Raw genomic sequence first — 21057 nt, forward strand, 5'->3', positions numbered from 1 at the left:
ATGCCTCAACATTGAAAAGGTGGATTTATATAAATAAGACAGTTTAGTCAAACACTTAACCTGCAGAACATAATATGAAAGTAAACTAAGAGTCCATTTCAGCTGAATTTGGATTCAGATAGATCAAGTAGAAACTGACAAGAACCGGATGAAACTACAAAAATGAAAACTAATTTATTTTCCAATATAAGATCAAAATGGCCCCACGCTGCGGAAACCTTTCCTTAGAAGCTACTCCATATTTGACGCTGTTCCGTAAAAGATCAATAATTCGTTTAATTTGACAGATTTGCTTCCTTATAAACAGAGTTTGGCGCGTTAATGTCATTTCGAAACAGTTCCTGTATCGGTCACGTGACTTGCTGAAACAAATACGCGCACCGAAACGGGTTTAGGTCTATGGGCTGGACACGTGCACCGACGCCGGACCCATCACTAGGTTTATGCAAATGCCATTATATGAACCTTTAAACCATCATTATTTTTGAACTGGGTGGTTATTTGCACAGAAACCATTAGAGAAGCTGAGGTAGGATGCACCAACAATGATCTTCGTATGGAGCACGTACTGAGAACGAAACATATAAAGTAAGCCAGTTTACAAAACAAAAATATATTTTTTTATCAGTTTAAATGGAAAATGACATCAACAGCTCATATTTTGGATGACTCTATCAAGCAGCATCATGCTGATTTATGCCTATAAGTACCAATTAGGATTTTACTGGGCAAAACAGAAGTCTTATGTTTTGTCCAGAACCAGAACTGACTCTTTCTTTGCTCTGAAGCATCTCGAATGGACCGCCACACAGTCATAATGTGGATCGTAATCAAAGAAATAGTAATCTTAATCTTCTTCGGAGAAAGGGGATACAATGTGCTTTGGACCATGCAAACTGTTCTAAGCAGCAAATTAAAAAAGCCAGGCTCTGTGCTGGTATGGGTATGAGTGCTATACCGCTGTCACTGCAGCATTATTGCAGAAAAGGACACTTCACTAAATTGGAAAGCACACAGTCTTGAAGAAAGTGTAATTTCCAGGAATGTCCTTGTACTATTTACCAAGATATTACAAAGCTAAATTATTAAACACAAAGCTGCATATTTGAAAAAAAAGAAAAAGGTAAGTGTACTGGAGAATGACTGAATGGAGCATTTTAGAACAGGAAGTAATAACAAAAACTGCTTTGACACCTTGAGATGTGCTTGCAGAAAAATGTGGAGAGAAAAAACCCCACAGCAAAGCAACAACATTTTAGAATTGGATAAAATGAAAACATAAAGTCCTAAAAGCTTTACTGCCTCAACATTTCTGAAATGTGTTGAACTATTAAGGGGAAACACTTGCAATGACATAAAACAGTCAAATGTCAGAAGAGTTATTTGTACTGTAAGTACTACTCATATTTATTAATATCCTCTTTATTTATTTTCATTTAGGAACACTTACTTATAATAACCACATTCGCTTATTTAGACCCTCTTAATACAAGTCAATAAAAATAAATTATCTTAATTTAGAAAGATAAAGACACTGACCTCTAAGACAAAGTGTCATAAAAAAAGATTCATGTGAGCTTCTTCTAATCTGTAATTAGTGGAGTACCTCAGTGCCTCCTTGCAAACCATCCTTGAATATTAAACAACATCCGCCTTCTTTAAAAGCAAATGTGAATATCTGGCATAAAACTACATCTTCTCAATTTGTGTCTGGTTTTTGGGTAACACACTGATCATGGACATGATTAATGATTTAATTGAGATTTTACATCTTTCCAGGATGAGAACTTAGGATTCAAATATATACACAATATTTGGATAAATGTTTTTGCACTTCTATTTGGATTTCTACTGCTTAATAAACCAACCCAGCTCGTTTTTAGCAACAACTCAGTCTTTTGAGAATATAACGTCACAACTGCCCTCACCTAGCAACCCCAGGAGCGCTCTGCGTGTCACCTAGAAACCCAAACTGAGTTCCAGCACATTTGGTCAGCTGGACAAGTGTTTTGTTGTTGACTTACCATCCAGAAACTACTTTCTAAATTCTTGCTGGTTGAGCACGATGCCCTACTTCTGCTTTTCTATGGTATACGGTTGAATAATTATGTTTTCTGCAGTGTAAATGAGTTCTGCTAGCAGCAGCTTGTTTGGATTTAAAGTGACAAGAAACCCCAAAACAGATCATTTTAAAGCAGGCAGAAGTGAGGAGTCTGAGATCTCATTATCTAAATGATTTAGTGCAAATAATGTAATGAATAAGCTTTGTATATCTCATAGGAAGCATTACAGGTCACCTTTAAAACATAAACAGAAAATTGACTCAGCAACATATTTATCTGTGTGTTTTGATATATGAAAGAAAATATTTGTTTTTGTTTGTTTTTTATAGAAGCAGAGATGAAAAACCAACATCTCGACACAGGGAAGACACTTATCATACTGACAACACAACCCTGCTTTGAGCATGGCTGCGATGACCCACATAAGTCTGTTAGTGTCGAGCAGAGGCGGTGTTCAAAATGATGCCCTCGCACGGAAAGATCTCTTTGAAGACAAAGGCAGAGGGCTCACAGAGGAGCCAGATTGGGGGGGAAATACGCGCCGATACCGTCAACGTGCCAAGTCTTTTTTTGTGTAAAATGCGCCATGTGGTGCCGCAGCTCCCCGCAGCATCTGTCTCCCAGTTTTCATTTCTATCGACCTGTTTGTTCATTCTTTGTGTTAATGTGAGACAGTCATTTCTGCGAGCCGTCCTACCAGAGAGCTGTTGTCCAGCAGAGTTGTGGTTAGGTTGTTGCTGAGGGTGAATGTCAGGACATGTCCCTCTCTGGTGCGCAGCGCCACTTCATTCTCTGTTAGGGGAAAAGCAGATGGAGTTTGTTTGTTTTTTGAATATGTATGGGAAAAAAAAACACAGCGTCAAGCATGATGTCAAAACTTTTTCTCTTTTTTTTCCCCCTACATATTCAAGAGAGTGGGTGGAAGTAGAAACTTGAAAAAAAAAAAAAAAAAAATCAGACTTCTTAACCACCAGCATAATCTTACATGGGTTTTGTTTTAACAACATTATAAATGTGAAGTTAGTTCATTAACCCTTTAAATGAATCTTTTTTAAAGTTATTTTCTCCTGACATTTATTGTTGCTATGTAAGTTCCCTTTCTGCCGCCCTTGGCGGTTGGTGGTTGCCGTAGCAACCAGTAACTGACTGCGCTCCCCATTTTTTGTTTTCGCCGTTGTCTGTAACTGTGGGATGCATTACAATCAGCTCCGTGTTTTATTTACAAGTATTGTACTTTGGCACATATTTTAGACAAATTTAATTAGGCACAGGGTTTTTTCATGTATAATTTTGTGTATGATTTTAACTGTTAGAGTAATTAATTTTATCTGCTGTGTTTACTTTTGAAACTGCCAACTGCAGTCACAGTTCACTGGGAACAATTACTTTGTAATTTGTTTTAGGGTTTTTTTGTATTGGAATTTATTTAATGTTTATAGGCAGAAGATGCTGGACTGATATTTAATTTCGACTACAGCGGATGAACAATTATTGTTTCTTTAAATTTCACTAAGAAAAACAAAGCTAGCATCATCAACAATAATTGACTAACAATCACTAGCGGAACAAGTCAGCGCCCCTAACCCATAACCGGGCCCCTAAGGAATCACCGGGCCCCTTACGTGGGGGTGGGGGAGGTGTTTTTAACATTAAATACACCCTTCTCAACAGGCGAGGGCGCACTTTCTCTGTCTATAATGACTTGAAACCATTCCTCCCTCCCTGGCACCTCCAGGCCCGGGCCCCCATCCGGCCCGGTTTGGGGGGCAAGCAGCCCCCCCAGGCCCCCCTATAGCTCCACACCTGCTAACAATATTACATTTTATATCCAGGAGTAATCATATGTTTGTATGATAATTTGAACAATTTCATGTTTGGACATTGGCTAAGTTCAGTATTCAAATTATCCCACAGTTTGTCTCCAATTACTTACAAAAGATTTTTCTAGTATTTCTGAATTTGCATGTTTTAAACGTATAAAATTTGCTTCTTGGTCTTAAACAGTTTTTCAATGTCATGTCAATGTTCATGTTTATGTTTAGCTTAAAGAATTAGTTCTTTAACAATTTAGATTTCACAAATCTAGTTAAATTGTAAGTGTTTTCTAAATATCCAACCTTATGGATTACACTTCTTACTCTTTTTTGTGGTATTGTTAATACTTGTAGGGTAGTTTCGTAATTATTGCCACAGACTTCTGCACAATAACTGAAATAGGGTAAGATAGATGAATAGTAGAGCAAATGTAATGCTTTTTGTTGTATAACTAACTTGGCTTTATTTAATAGGGATTTACTTTTAGTTTATCCTCAATAATCACACCTAAACTGGTGTCATTGACAGTGATTGGCAGTTCCCACAATAATGTTATTTTTGTTGTGTTTTATTTAAGTTTGTTCATTTTATCCTTTCATTGTTGTTCCACATCAACTCCAACATAAATAAATGTTAGTATCATTGGCAAATAGTACACATTTAACCATTTCGGGTCCAACAGGTCATTGAAACACGGATCCTCACCGTTCAACCACGCCGCACAGGGATCGTGAACTTTAAACTCCTCGCTCTCCAGATCCTCCATGGTCACATGGGAGCGGAGTAACAAGTGAGACTCGTCTTTGAAAGCAGACAGACAGAGCAAACTGTGAAAAGCCTTTGTTCACATGAAAGCAGGGATTGGCCCACTTTTTAGCATCATGCTGGATTTATCTCTTCAGAATAGCATAGTTAGGCTATGTTCAACTATTTCAGGGTTCAAAAACCAATCAGTTCAATCTAAAGGATGTTTTTTTTTTACCACAATAAGTTATAATAATTTCCAAAACTTACACTTCGATTAAAATCAACAAGAGATAGCAAACAGGAATTAAATTTATCATTGACTACACACTCACAAATAAAAATAAAGATTCATCACTACCTCTACTCTACTGCACAAATCAGAAGAAATGAGCATTTAAAACGTATTCACCCCCTTACAGATATATTCTGTTTTAGCTTCTTTGTCACACTTAACATTTTCAGAGCATCAAAATAATTTTAAATCCAATAAATGATGATTTTATTTGTAAAGGAAGTACTATTTCTATATAACAATCAACTTCTCTTTAGGAGACCACAAACATGCAAGATTTTTTAATTTAAATCCTTTTGGCACATATTTACTTCCATATATTTACTTCTATAACAATGGTAATTAGGCTTAGAGAGTACTTTTTAACTTTTTCTAGAGTATTCAACGCAGGGTAGATTACATTGTTTTATTCCCTCAGTAAATGAATTTCTAATTTCAGGTATAGTTGTCTGATATTAAAATGTGTTTAAAATGTATGTAAAAGAAGTAAAACAGAGAAGAAATCTGTTGGTAGCTTTCGCGTAAGCAGAGGGTTCAAATAACATCAAGCAAGGTCGCACATGCTTCATGTTTTGGAAACCGACTGCAGGGATAAAAAATTGTCTTGACTTGATCTAAAAGTCAGCAGATGCCACTTCGAAGCGCCATGGAAGAAAGAAAAACCAGTGAAAGGAGGTCTGCATTCAAATTGAGAGAGTTCAGCATCGTGGAGAAGATTTCAGCGCTGACAAGATCGATGCCCCTCTCACGTTTGTCCTTCAGAAGTGAGGGCTCAGAAACTAAATTAGCAAAACGAAATGGACGCCAGGGGACACATCCAGCTCTATGGCATACTAATTAACACCTTATATCTTGTTTGTTTAATGGTGGTGCTAAAACCAAAGTCTTAAAGGAAAAAGTCCCAGTTTACTGGGTCTTATAATCTCTCGGAGACTATTTGACCGAGAGCAGTAACTTCTTGGAGTTTCTCCTGGTTGCCTGGCAACTACTATGAGACAAAAAAACGAGTCAAAGAGGTTTTTAACCTCTCAAAAAGACTCAACTGTTTTGTTTATGATGTGGTTCTTGTACAGATAAAACAAACATGCTTCAGAAGGAGGCGCCCGTAGGTGGATTTTCATTTTTTTTCACTTTACAACAGAGCCTGATTAGTTCTTCCTTCCTTTTCTGCTCTTTATGTGAAGTTAAAGGCTTCTGGCTGCAGACATGAGAGTTAAATTGGTGTTTTTTTATGCAACTTTCAAAGCCATGGATCCAAATTGCGCTTTCCACTTTGATGCTCCCGCCTCTTTTCTTACCGGGCGTCAGGACGACGACGGAGAGGGTGACCAGGGACATGACGGCCAGGATCACCACCATGGCGATCCCGATGCCCTTCCAGTTCCTCGGTGGACCGTCTGAACTCCCCAGGTCCTGAAGCGGGAGAGAGAAAACAAATGTGGTGATGAATGCGAGCCGAGCTAAAAGAGAGGACATTAGTGCCGCTTCATTTCCACCGTCAGACAAATCGGTTTGCTGAGCCACGGGGGACCGGGACCAATCTGCAGCATTACTTAGACTCCAATAAATTGCACAAGTTTTCCGCTGGAGAACTGCGTGAAACTGTTGCTTTTAGGAGAGCAGTTTTTAATTGGGGAAGAAATTAAAACTGACACGTAGTTCTTCTTTTACTTTGCTTCATTTCACATGAAATTATAGACCTTTTACTTTGGAGGAAGGTTAATGGTGAAATACGTTCCCCGAAACTGAAACACTCTTTAAACTATATATACCCGTCTCCAAATTGATTTTTGTTTACTGAAATAATAAAAAAAAAACAATTTATAGCTCTCTTTATATTGTAATTGCACATTTTATGCAGTAGATTTTTTATACACATAAGAAGTTATTCTAAATTCAGCACCAAAGACACATAGACACATTTTAACAGATTTTTCTTTTATATATGATATGTAGACATTCAATGGTTGTTTTATGATATTAGATTGTTTTATTACAGATGGAAACTTAGCTTAAGCTAGAGCTGGTGCAAAGTATTTTTTATTAATGTTCTTTTCACATTGTCCCCATTGTAAATAAATTAATAAACTAAACTAAGCATTGTTAATACTGATTAACTGTAAAAGAAACAAACAATAAAAAAACAGGCTTGTTAAAGCAAATATGCGGAGGAGATCTGTAATTTTTTGAAGAAAAATAAATCTAAACAGGTGTAAGAATAACATTATTTTGCAATGGATTTGTAGCTTTAATTAGCCACAATGCATCTTTTTACAATCAGAGGGAATAACAAACTTATATTTAATTGTTGCCATAAACAGTCATACAGACCAATAAACATTATGAAGAAATAATTCATAATTTGTTTTATGAGTAAAATCTAAAACATTTGGTGTACATTTCTGTTTAATCACGTTTCTCTGCAACATCTGCTGGAAAACGAATCAGCCTCAGTTTTGTGTCTTTTTTGAATTTCTAACAGAGTTTTCCTGTATTCAGCTTCATCCATCTTCCCATTAGCACTGAGCTGCTTTCCTGTTCCTGATAAAGAAAAACATCCCCAAACAAAGATGCAGCGAATTCCCCGTATTCAGGGTGTAAATCACTGCGTTCTGGTGTGATTAGCTGTGTTTCGTCTGAGGCAAACAATTTAAAATTTTGGTCAACAGAGTAAAGGAGGCAGCAAATACTTGTGACACTGGATTTATATTTGCTAAAAAAATGAATAAAGCTGAAATGATTAATCATATTAATCATATTAATCATGATTAATCAATTATTTGAATGATCATTAACTAATTTAGCAGTTGATTAATCATTAACTTCAGTGAACAAACTCAAAAAAAGGTCATTTGCTGAAAGAACAACACCCTCAAAGTGGTAATTAAGCCAAAACTGTACAAACATTTTGCAAACAAGATTAAAAAAACAAGCATATTTTTCTGTAAATATTTTCTACCCAGAATTCCTCAAGTGGCACTTTTAGCTTCACCTGTTTCAAATTCTGTAAATAAAAATCTATTTGCCCTCCACTTATACACATATTGATGTTAGAAGTATTTTTTTAGCTGTAGATAAAACTTTTGCTACAAATGATCAAGAGTTCACTAAAGGAATGCAGTGTTGTTGTATTTTAGGCAATAAAATGTTAATTTTCGGATTTATTTGCATATTTTAATTTATATTTAATATTAAACAAAAAATGAATGAAGTGGTTAAATGTAAAATCTGCAGAATGTGCCAATTTTTTTAATACCGATTAATCATTTAACCTTCAGAATAATCGATTACTAAAACAATCGTTAGCTACAGTCCTAAAAATTAACCATGTCATTTTTGCAAAATATGAACAATTTTGTGTTATCACATAAAATCCCAATAAAATATATTGATGTTTGTGACCATGACATGAAAAAAGAGGGGGGAAAAAACACAGTAGGTCTTTTTTACAGGACTGAATCAAAAGCTGTGACTTTGTCACTGGTGAAAAATCAAGGTTTAAAATTTTATTTTGAACCTCATGAACCATTCGGTCTCCAGGGTAAGAGCTGGTATGCGTGTGCTTGTGCCTCAGCTCTCTGCAGAGCCACATTTCCATTTTGTTGTTTCTCTCCCCTGAATCAAAAACACATCAAACTGCTTAAATTATGATCTTTTCCAGGCAATGCTGTACACATGCTGAGCTCCATTTTCCCCTGTATCCAAAAACAATGGTGAATTATTTTGTTTTTTTATGGAGAAAAAACAGTTTGTAGTGCTGATTTGCTCAGTTAAGCTCTAGATTTCTGTGAAATCTGCTCGGTGCAGCAGCCAGCACATCCAGCTGTCTGTCAGTGTACTATTTAGCCTCCCATTCACACCTGCTCTCAATTTGTGATTACAATAGTTTATTGTCAAGCTCAGTTTTTGACGTTCAGTATTCTTGTTTTTGGGGTTACTTTGCTCGGTGCCAGATGATTGTCAGCCTGTCTGCTCCATTTCTCCTACTGGGTTGTTAACAAAAGTTACTGCAGCAGCTAAATAGAGTTTGTGCGTCATTTTAATCTGCAAACTGCAAAAATCTCATAATGCCAAGTATTTTTCTCTAGTTTCAGGAACAAATATTGTTTGTAAGAAGCAGTAAGTTTTTCTCTAACCTTCTTTTTAGTGCTAGAGGACGTGTCAAACTCCAGGCCTAAGCGTCAAATCTGTCATTTTTTAAATCTGCTGTTGCATCAAACTTAATAAACCAGTTTTATTTACTGCACTAACTTCTCTTTCCTCACCACACCTCTCAGCATAACATCAATAATTCTTAATATTGAAAACAAAGTGCTAATTCTACTGGAATAAGTGAGATAATCAATGGAAATAGTACTTTATCAATATGAAGTAATTATTGACTCATATCTTGCTGAAAGGTTAGTTTTGTCTTAATTCAACTGTACTAAGATATTTGCACTAGAAACTAAATTAAAATACAGGGTAAAATTTTGTGTTTTCAAAGTAGGAAGAGTTATCTGCTACTCTACTGTTACTGAAGGTGCAACTTTGTCCCAAATTTGAGTAATGTATTTGGCATGAATTGGTTTTACACCATCCATCCATCATCTGCACCTGCTTGTCCTTGCAGGGTTGCTGGTGCTTATCTGCAGCAGGCAACACAGAAACACACACATGAATGCACACACTCAGACTAAAGACTTTAGAGAGACCAACAAGCTGCAACATTCGTGGGACTGAGTGAAGAAGCCACGAATGCATTCAGACAGTGGCGCAAAAAGTGGGTATGGAGTGTATGCAACGCATTGAGGCACTACACTGGAAGGGGCGCAAAAACGATGTGGGGATTTTTTTTTCTAGCCAGCATTTTATGTACTTATCAGCTATTTGTGTATGAATTGATCAATAACAGAGGAACACCACTGATTAGGTGCCCCTCCCCTCCCATACAAACTCCAAAGGCAGAATTATGACATCACCAGCGATTATATAAGCTCCTCACATCCATCTACCTTCATCACAACCTGTTAGCAGCCGTTGTTGATACGTTTCTCTAGAGAATTCATTTAGCAGTTCACAGTAAGATTTTCAACTTTGTTTGGTTCACATTTCTTTTGGAGATTGACATCAAACTTATCGTGAAATCTTTACTGACTTTTGGAGAACTGATTTATTGTAGAAGATGGAACAAGCAAAGGTGACAATGGAGTCCAACCAGCCTAGAGTGGAAGAAGTTGCATCCGATAAGATTGTTGAAAGGGAAGTACTGCCCCACTCTTCTGAAAAGACAGCTCAAGCAACATGTTCGTGTGAAGCCAAATTTAAGACACGCGAACTGGAATATATCAGAGTACAGGAACATTTAATGAAACGGCTTGATGAGGTGGTCAGACTGAACCATAAATTATTTGACAAGGTTAAACAGCAGAACGATCTAATAAGGGAAGTTCTCGCAGAAAGAAGACAGCGGAAGAGGTCTATGGTGTCTGTTCAGGTTCAGACTGAGGCACAAGACAATTCAAAGGAGAAACCAATCTACCCGTGTCCTTCAATACAAACGGAGACAGCTGTACAGGAAACCAGCTCACAATTAAAACCAGTCCGTCGATCCATTTCAACGCAAACCGAGATAGATAATCAGGAAACCACATGCCAACTAAAACCAGTTTACAAGACCGTGGCAACACAAACTGAGCTCTTTTCATCGCTGAAAAACCAGCCCTCTGAGGACCAAGTGAATGAACATCAGGATCAGCTGACCACGATATCAGATACTCTGAACAATGACAAGATTTCTGGAGAAAGTGATGAAGAACAAGAAGTTTCTGTACCAGAAACAGTTGTGGATGAGGCAGCCGGCATTGAAAATTATGTAGATTTGATAGAAAAAATTATCTCCAGCCCACAACAAATCTCTGCAGAAGAAATTAGAAAGGCAGCATTGGATGCTGCCTTCCAATTAGAAAGCTTCAATAAGGAACAATTTTTTGGATTAAACGGTGAAGGACTTATACATGACGATCAGGAAGCCATCATGAAAATTGACATCCAGAGAATTGAAACGGTGATTGACGAACTAGAGCAGGTGACAGAAGATGAAATGGTCCCTGACATACAGCTAGATGGGGACCAGCAAGATGAGAAAATGAGTCAATCTGAATCTGAACAGAGAAAGACAGCAATGCAAGGCAAACTGGAAACCGCTGTAAGACCAAGCGAGACTGATCAAAATAAGGTTCATGAAGTTCCCACAGAAAGAGAGAATGGCCCAAAGAAACAGACAACATCCCCTCCACAGACAGAGATTACATCAAAAGAAGATATTATCCCAGCATCTCAGGACCCAGAAAGTCAAACAGCTGAAGCGTCATCTGAGGAGAATGTCTGTGACCAAGAAGAGAGACCCAGGAAAAAAGTCTCTCTGTGGAGGCAATTCAAAAAAGCATTAACTCCCAAACATCGGCGCCAATTCAAAGACAGACATGAAGTCCCTCCAGCATAGAACCAAGGGTATTAGATTTGAAAGGGGGTGGGGCCACCTGTCGGTTGGATGATTGGCGGGAATTGGGAAAAGAGCTGCTGTTGTTTTAATTGGATATTTCAATATTAGAAAGTCAGGACTGCACGGGGGAAATGTCTCCCTGTGCAGGTGTGGGTTCACTCCGGGCGCTCCGGCTTCCCCCACGTTCAACAGCATCAGTACTCATGTTCATCTATTGTAAGTTTTTTTTTTCTAATTCAAAACAGAAAATCAGACAACTACATTTATTAATTAAAGGGAGATTTAGAGAAAGAAAATGTAAATAACGTCGAACAAAAAGAACCTTTTAGAAGTCTGGGTTCTAAAAGGGTTGGGTGATTGGCGGGAACTGGAAAAAGAGCTGCTGTTGTTTTAATTGGACATTTCAACATTAAAGTCAGGACTGCACGGGGGAAATGTTTCCCTGTGCAGGTGTGGGTTCACTCCGGTTGCTCCGGCTTCCCCCACGTTCAACATCAGGGTTCATGTTCATCCACTGTAAGATTTTTATTTCTAATTCGAAACAGAAAATCAGACAACCACATTTATTAATTAAAGGGAGATTTAGAGAAAGAAAATGTAAATATGGAACAGAAAGAGCTATCTATCTTCCTCTAAATCTGTGTATATCTATCTATCTGCCCCTCTCTATAAATATATATAAATCTATATATAGATATCTATATATATATCTACATACCAATATCTATATATCTATCTATCTCTCTATATATACATCTATTTTGCTCTATAAATATAAAGAGAGAGGTAGATATAAAGTTTGATATCGATATATAGATGTAGATATGTATATACATATCTATCTATATAGATATATCTCATATGTGTGCATTGTGTGTCTGTCTCAATACATATATAAATATCTCTATATATCTACATATCAATATATATATACGTGTGTGTAGAAATTAATCTGAAGGACATTCTTTAAATAGATGGTAAATTGTGAAAATACCTGCTACATATTGAAAGTTCCAGTTGTTATGGATAAATGGGCAAATATATTTCCTCACAGAACTTTTAAAGAACTGCGTACAATTAAAATAGGCAAAAAATATCCAAGTGGAGATTTTAAATTTAGGACATAAACAGGAGGTAGATGTTTTACAGGCAACATAAAGCCATGTTATAGCACAATCAAGCAACGTTAGCTGCATTTACATTAAATATAAAATGCTGCAAACTGAATTTTTGAAAATGAATTTGCTTCATGCAATTTCAAAACAACTTTTTCAATAAAATAAACTTTTTGTGTTGCTATGAGGTAATTTTTCAGCTGTATCTAAAGTGTTTTATTGGAAAACCTTTGTTCGCATCACACGAGTCACGTAATCAACACAATAATCAACAGGAAGTCAACAGGCAGTATTTGAGTTTTTGTTTTTCCAGACAATGTGCAATATTCTTTAAGCAGAACACGTTTCACAACCGTTTCCTTAAAATGAGTCGTACTTTGTATCCCAGAAGCAAGTTTGGTTCGTCAGAATTTAATCAACAAGTCTAAATTAGGTTGTTAACAAGGCAATAAATGTAATAAAGCATATTAGAGTGGAAGATTTGACCACAGCCAGCTTAACCTAACATCTCTGGATACCCTCCAAATGCAACAAAGGGGAACTGATGGAGTGAGCTGCATCAGCATTATTTACAATTAACCACAAGTGTGTGTCTTCGCCACACTGTGCCGCGCTCCTTCACAATGAGGGGCTGACACCGCTGGATCAGACGCCTGCAGGAGAGAGAGCGAGAGCGCAGCGGCAGCAGAGCAGCCATAAAACTCAGCCTTCATTATTGCTGCTTTGTCCTTTGACTTAACTGGGAAACCTGGCACACTTCCGCTTTGGAGCGGAAGAAAAAGCCATCGATGTGCTTCAGCGGTCAACAGATTGCTGCTTTTCCTCGCTCCCTGGGAGGACACCGTCTGTCGTTTTTTTTTAGTAGAGCCAATCTGTCTAAAATTCCCGTTTAGCAGCTTATCACTTCCCCCCATTCAACCACATGTCTTCACATGACCGTCAGATTGGAGGTTTCCTTTACTGACTATAGAGTCATAACGTCTAAACGTTTTCACTTTGAAACTACACATTTTTATTTTGTTTTCTTCTTTTGTTGGAATTGTAAACTGGAAGGGAAATGATATGGAAAGGTTTGAAGTTTTTTTCAACACAAATCTGAAAAGTGTTGCTTACATTTTTCTATCTTATACTTTCTAGAACCGGCTTTAGTGTTTAAAGGTGCAGCAACTTTTATGAAATGCAAATTAGGAGACCTCTTAAAAATGATACGTTTCTCTGATTTTAACTTTTTATATGTATATGTGTGAGTAAAATGAACATTGTTCTTTAATTCTATGAACTACTGACAAAATGTCTCTGAAATGTCAAGCAAAAATGTAATATTTATTTGCAGAAAATAAAAAGAAGCAGTGCTTACATACCTCAAACAATGCAAATAAAACAATTTCATATTCATATAGAAACAACAATACTAATGTTTTAACTCAGGAAGAGTTCAGAGACCAATATTTGGTGGAACAACCAGGAGGTTTGCAGTGGGCTCTTTTTTTCCAGAGCTGTAAGTTTTTTTTACATATTTGCTAAAACTGTCACCATGATTATCTGTACAACATGAGACAGATAATCTGTGAAAAGATTGATCTCCTCTGCTTGCTCCCTGAGCTACTATTGCTGTCTGAAAAAAGCTCCTGACAAAGAACAACCAATCAGATCCAGGAGGCGGGTCTTAGCGCTGCCAATTAACTCATGAACATGCTACTAAATGTGCTAAGAGTGGAGAAACAACTTACCATTACAAGAAAACCAATTATTTACCGTCACCAGTTCTAGCTGCGAGGGCAAGAGAGGAATGAGCAGCACCACATGGAGGAATGATTGACAGCGCTAAGACCCACCTCCTCAGCTGGACTGGATATCAAATCTTGCAATAGAAACTTAACAGTTTTTTTCTGGATTCTGTCTTGTGTTCATCTTCCAACCAGCCATAACAAGCTGTCCTGTCCTGAAAAACATCCCACAGAATGATGCTGCCATCACCATGTTTCTCTGTGAACACTGTGTTTCCATGGTGACCATCAGGGCGAATTTTCCACTTTGCATTGAGGGCCAAAACGTTAAATTTTGGTTTCATCTGACCAGCGAAACCAAACTTCTACTTGGTTTCTCTGGTCAGATCAAATGTGGAAAAACGGCAAATTACACTTCTGTTTTTTTTTCCCCCCATTGTTTCAGTAAGGAAAAATTTGTAAAGATTAGTTTTGGTCTCATTTGACCAGGATACAACTGAAATGATTAATCAGATTCATCATTGCTGAAATAATTGTCAAATAATTTAGTAATCGATTAATCGTTAACTGCAAAAAAAAAGGCAACTTGCAGAAAGAGTAACACAATCAGAGTAGTAAATAAGCAAAAACTGTACAAAAATATATACATCTGCTATGTAACAACTAATCAGTTAATAAAAATAAATAAATCAGCAGGCCAGTCCTGCACAGTACTGATGTTAAGTCGAGCAGAAAGGGTTGAGCTTTTCACTTCCTGATGTTAAACAAACTGTGAAACACGAGAAAATAGCATATTCTTTATTTCTTTAGTAAGTGAAAAATATCTACAGGATCTGGAGATATTTCACTTTAAACCCAAAACTCTTCTTTATCAGCTTTTCCAACAAATGTGTGCACATTTTTCACACCTAACCTTTATTAATCAATGTCAATAAAACTTCTGAGGTTGGGAGATAAGCGAGTTCACTTCATGCTCGAGGTGAGCAAAGGTCTGGCGGCTCAGGACTCCTGCCAAGACTTCATCTTTTAAAGATGCACTGCAGCGTGAAAACAAGTCGAATTAAAACCACTACAAGCAGCACCAGCAGGGACAAAGCAGAAGTGATGTTTGAACTCTTGGTGCCATCCAAGTTGGGGAGATTGATGTCCAAAGAGGCTCAGCACACACACACACACACACACACACACACACACACACACACACACACACACACACACACACTGTTATCCTGCCGTCTGATCCAGAAATCCAGCTTTGACGTGCTCATAATGCACCTTTAGAACTTACAATTCTGAGGCTGAGAAATTTAATTAAACCTAATTAACATAACATGGAGATTAACTGCTGAAAACATGCACAGTGAGACTTCTGTGTCGTCGTATCCGAGCGCAACACTAATAAGTTATGAAATAAAGCCGCAGTGAACAGAGACACTTTAAACTGAATTACTCGCTCGACTGACTTCAATATTATTTCCATGTCCTCCCTCAAATTATTTCAGGAGGGGATACCCATCTCCTCTTGTTCCCCTGGAGCCAAGACATTACTTCCAATTAAGGTCAAATCACTGAAAAGACGGCGGAGGAGAATCCCGCATCTCGGCGAGTGAGGAGTTTTGTCATTCCTGCAAATGGGGTGCAGATGCAGGGAGCTGGATTCCCCGGAGGAGCTGCCTGCCACAGTGCCGCCTGGCTGCTGGTCACGCTGCATTTCAGGAATCTAATGCAGCACAGTTTGCCAGCGCAGGTGAACAGATGACAGGGCTGAGCCGTGTGACAGAGTCGGTTTATCACAGTCAGCAGCCTGACCGACACGGAGGAATATCCGAGAGCCGGTTTTCTGCAGAGGGGTGGGATCTTTTGTATTTCAAGGAGGATGAAGGAGTTTAGATGAAGGTGTTGGACAAACAGCAAACAACTGTTAATGAATAAATCACCAGAAGGCGGGAGGATTTCTGTCTTTTTTTTTGGCAAAGCAAGCAGAACTGAACTGGAGGCGAGAGAGGGCTCTTTCATTCGCCGGCAGAGCTGTGGGATTTTCACTCAACCAAATGAGGGAATCGATAAGGTGCACAGTTGTACAAGGTCCGCAGGGAAACAATTAAGAGAGGGAATGCAGCCATGAAGGAGACTTTTAGACATTAGCTCTCCATCCTAAAAACCACGATCATTGAAAAGTATGGCACCTCCTCGAGGATTTACAACACCATGTCCACTTCAGATCAGACTGGAGTTGCCCATCACACTCCTCACAAAGACTTTCTCTTTTTTCTCTTAAGTTGTCCAAAAAAAATTTGCAGACCAAAGAGAACAAGTCACACCAAACACGATCTGCAGAGCGCGCACCACAACTAGGTTGTGCAGGATTCAGGCAGTATTTGAAATTCATAAATTAGACTCAGGAGACCTCCTTAACTCCATCTTCTGTGTCTGTGAGGCATCCAATAATAAATCACATGAAGAGAAATGAGTGAGCCGATGCTGGATTTGCATACTTGAAAACCTCCTGAACCCCGGCTGTTGAGATCACAGACGTAGACGTTAATGAATAAACCGCTAACGCTGAAGTGGGTATTTTACATGCAGACCTCAATATATAAGCTATAGGCTGATTTTAATGATTCATTATAATTACTCACAGGGGAAAGATGCAGATTAACAAGGAACCTATATGCATTATCTTGTCAATATTTCTCATTGCCTCAGTAAAAATAAAGGTCATCGTTAGAGCAGAAAGTAATTTCAGATGAAGAGAAACCAAGCGGCTGTAATGATTAGATTCAACTGATTGGCATCGATTCCCATCTGAACCAAAGCATTGCATTGGATTTTCTCTACTGCAAAAGAGAGAAAAATGGTAAAGACACCATGTGAGACCATAACTAGAGATTACTTTCTCTTTTTTTAGCCCTCGAGGTTATGACGAGACAATGCAGCAAAAGCCTTCGTGAAATGAAAGCCCAGCTGCTTTAGTCTATCGCTGCAAGGCTCCCCTATCTTCTTTTCATGCTCCCCATCACACACAAGAAAATTACATCACAAAAGGATCCTGTACACTTAGTTGCCGCCTTGGGGAACAAGCAGTATCAGGAAAACGCGAGATGGGGGAGCTATACGGGTGACATGATGTAGAGTCAAAGTAAATATGATGAAGAGCACTCCTTTTCTTCCCGGCGCGCCGAGGCTCCTCAGAGAGAATTTACCAGTAAATAACGTGTTAGGATTCAGTGCAGTTTTAAATATGGAGCATGAGCCACAACACAAACATTTCTGGTATTAAACTGGGATTTCTGGTCAGATTTTATGCAAAAACAAATGTATGTGTGCTGCTTTAAAAATCATAATTAGCATAACACCCACTGTCCTGAAAAGGCAACTCCAGGGATGAACCAATTAGGTGTCTTTGTTTTTTTTATTTCTGAGCTGTAAAAGTCAAATTTTAATCAAATCTATTATTTTCAAAGGATCAAAGCACCTTAAAAAAATGATAGTTTCATTTCAAAATGTATTTGGGTCATGCTAAAAAAATTCAAGACAGAAAATTATGAGAGCAAAGTCCTAATATTACGAGAATGAAATGATAATATTTCGACTTTCTTGTAATTTTACAACTTTATTCCTGTAATATTAGGACTTTATTCTCACATTGTATAAATTCTATTTTCATACAAGTTTATTCTCATAATATTAGGACTATATTCTTCCAAAACTCCAACTTTACTCTCATATTTTTCTGACTTTATTCTTATACGACTTTATTTTTGTGATATTATGACTATTCTCATAATTCTGTGACATTATTTGCATATTATTTTGACTTTATTCTCTTACAACTTTATTCTCATAATGCTTATGACTTTATTCTTGTAATATTACGACTTTATCCTCATTACTTTTACTTTATTCTCTTACGAGTTTATTCTTGCAGTTTTATGACTTATTACTGACTGTTTTCTATTATTATAATCCTAATACTCCATTATACAAAAGAAAACAAAGGGATCACAAAATTATACTCATTTATGCATGACCGTTTATCTCAAATGAAGTCCATCAAACTATATGCTGATGCTTTTATAGATAGAAAACGATGTAAGTTCTTAGTTTTGTTGACCTTAATAAATAGAAATCAGATTTTCAGTATTTGATCTACCAGTTCCTTGATCACAAACAATGAAAGAAAAACCGTTCAGTTCAATCTCAGCTGATTCACTGGTGCATCTTTAAATAATTAACTCAAGCCGCGGCTCAAAGACAGAGGATGAATGCATCTATAACTAAATGCATCAATAATGTTTCTGCCATGTAAAGGAACAACAACCTCAACAGATTTGCTGCCTGAAGTACATTAATTTGCGACTGACGTGAGCTGAGATTTGCAGGTAAAAAGGTCGTCTGTAAACCCTGCAGCCTTCTGCGGTCGTTTGCGACAGAGAAAAAAATACCTCGGGATTATGAAATAAATGATTTCTGGCAAGTTTCATTTGGGTTTCATCATGTCAGTGAAAGCACTAAAGACCTGAGTGCCACTTAATGTCAAGGAGTTTTCCTCAGTGATACATAAACTAGGTATTCAGAATAAAAAACAATCCTCTGAAGCAACCGAAGCTGCAGCTGAGTAAATATGCAAAGACTCTGAAACTCTTCTAAAAAGAATAAACATTTTATCGCGAATTAAACGATTTAGCATGGTTTTTATATTGTACTGAACATTCAACATTAAAGAAAGAGATTTAAACAAGTGTCATAACTGGTACAAACTGCAAAAATGAATTCTAAATATTACTCATTAAAATAATCCACATTTAAATGAAACATATTTTTGTTATTTTCAATACTGTTGTTACTTCTAGCTTAAGTCTTGGCTAATAATTTTGACTTGAATATAACAGTTATTCTCATTCTTTGTGCAAATGGTAAGAATAATATGCTAATATATGTAAATTAAATAAAAGTTATGGCTCTCCTTTGAGGTAGGGTTGTGAAATGTTTGGACTTTCAGCAAGAATTCATAAAGTTTCAGCTACAGAGCTGTTGCTAAAATCACACTTCTTGTTAGCCGAGAGATTTTATCTTGAGAAAATTGTTGCTAATGGGCCACAAATCTTAGATTTAAAAGTCAGAAAACATGTTTCAAAAGAACTTAAAAGTTTAAATCCAGCTTTAACTTGGTTTGATAAAGCGCTAATGCTAAGGTCAAACATGCTAGCAATTATTCAGTTCAAAAGGAATTTGAATAATTGTATGAAGATTAAAAAAAATAAATAAATGGATCGACCTAGCGACCATCGCCACCAACGGACCAGGGATGTCAAACTCATTTTCATTCTGGGCCGTAATAAAAGTCTGAATGTTCTTAACGGGCCGGTTGTGCCAGAATGTACTGATAAAACCCATTAAAATGTTAAAATATTAATAAGTAGCTGTTTGTTTCAGCATTCAATAAGTGTTTCTTAAAATTAAATAATCACAAATCAGGGAATCTCCAGTATTTTGATTGTTTTTGTGGGTTTTTTTTTTGTAACATACGGTATATTGTACATCACCCATTAGCGATATTTGCGCTAATGTGTTAAGTGTGACTTTTTATTAATCGTAGTCTATATAACTCGACAACAAGTAAGGCTGAGGCAACAGTCACTTAAAACCAACATTCTTGGCCAATTTTGAGAAAAAAATGTCATTCAAATCTGAAAACTGGGGATTTCAGTTGATTTTGTGTGAATTTGGATGTAATTTGGAGTGTAAAAGGCCACATTAAAAAGCCACGGCGGGCCAGGTTTTGCCCCCGGACTTCGAGTTTGACACATGTGCAATAAACAATGGTTGGCAACTGCTACTCCAATTGTATTGATCCAGTTCTGTTTGTTTTATCATTGTATCTGTAACATCCTCTGTAGCTCTGCAGATTAAAACCTGCAAAAATGTGGGGGGGGGGGGAAACATAGTATTAATAAATGCATCTCACATTATGATCAGAGAATAAAGCTTGAAAATAAAATATACAGAAGAGGATCATTTAATCCTGACTTAGGCAGCATAATAATTGAATTATGCCTCACACTGGCTAGTTTGTATCATTTTCTTAGTCTGAACTGCTTAAATTTACTGCAATTTACAAATGTCCTGCTTCATAATCCCCATTCATTGACCATTCACCTTTGCAGCAAAGGGCTAATCAATCATAGTGTGCAGGCTGCCCCCCCTCCTCTTTTGTCAATGTACGCGTCCATGCTGGAGGGGGCTGGCTGCTGGGACTAATTATCATCCAGGAAAACTGAGCTTTCTTAACGGTGCAAGGAAACACTCTGTGAGGCTGCATGGGACAATAAAGAAGAAGAAGAAGACTGGACGTCAGAATCACACCACAGTGCTCAGGGGCAAGCCTGTCCGGAAGATGGACAGCAACGGGAAAAGTGTCAAGAAGCGAAATCACCAATTTCCCCCGACACACGGAAAACCCCCCTTGGAGAAAACACACACTCAAACCTCTGCACAAGGAAGGGAACCGCAAAGTAGTGGATTGAAGCCCACCTACCAGATCCGTGGTCATGTTTTGTTGAGTTGTGGCAATCATGGTGTAATCCGCAACAAGCTCCGCGCTGCCGTGTGTAGCCTCACAAGCCGCCGAGCAGCTGCACTGTTGTTTGGCGGAGCTTTTTCTGCATGCTCCGCTTCTTGCAAGTTTGTCCTCAACGGGTTGGTGGTCCTGCCTCTCTCTCTCTCTCTCTCTCCTCTCTCTCTCTTTTCTTCTCTCTTTTTCCTTCTGGCTGCTGATTTGGTCGGAAATTAATCGTGACGAGGTGTTGAGTTT

At 37.7% G+C, this 21057-nt stretch overlaps 1 protein-coding gene across 2 annotated transcripts in view; it reads right to left on the bottom strand.

Moving 5' to 3' along the window:
* Window positions 1-21057, bottom strand: part of LOC106936183 (inactive dipeptidyl peptidase 10) — a 53914-nt gene extending 32857 nt beyond the window's left edge. The window contains exons 1-4 of one of the 2 annotated variants that reach the window (XM_015017027.1): window positions 20782-21057; window positions 6216-6330; window positions 4584-4679; window positions 2761-2855 (exon numbers count right to left, since the gene is read on the bottom strand). In XM_015017027.1, the coding sequence (XP_014872513.1) occupies window positions 2761-2855; window positions 4584-4679; window positions 6216-6330; window positions 20782-20820 (345 nt within the window). In that variant the 5' untranslated portion in view covers window positions 20821-21057. Of the gene's footprint in view, window positions 1-2760; window positions 2856-4583; window positions 4680-6215; window positions 6692-20781 lie in introns of those variants that run through there. The other variant, XM_015017026.1, reaches the window with a different exon arrangement.

This window comes from Poecilia latipinna, unplaced genomic scaffold, assembly GCF_001443285.1.
Source record: "Poecilia latipinna isolate Pla-1442-1.1 unplaced genomic scaffold, P_latipinna-1.0 Scaffold2092, whole genome shotgun sequence".
NCBI lineage: Eukaryota > Metazoa > Chordata > Actinopteri > Cyprinodontiformes > Poeciliidae > Poecilia > Poecilia latipinna.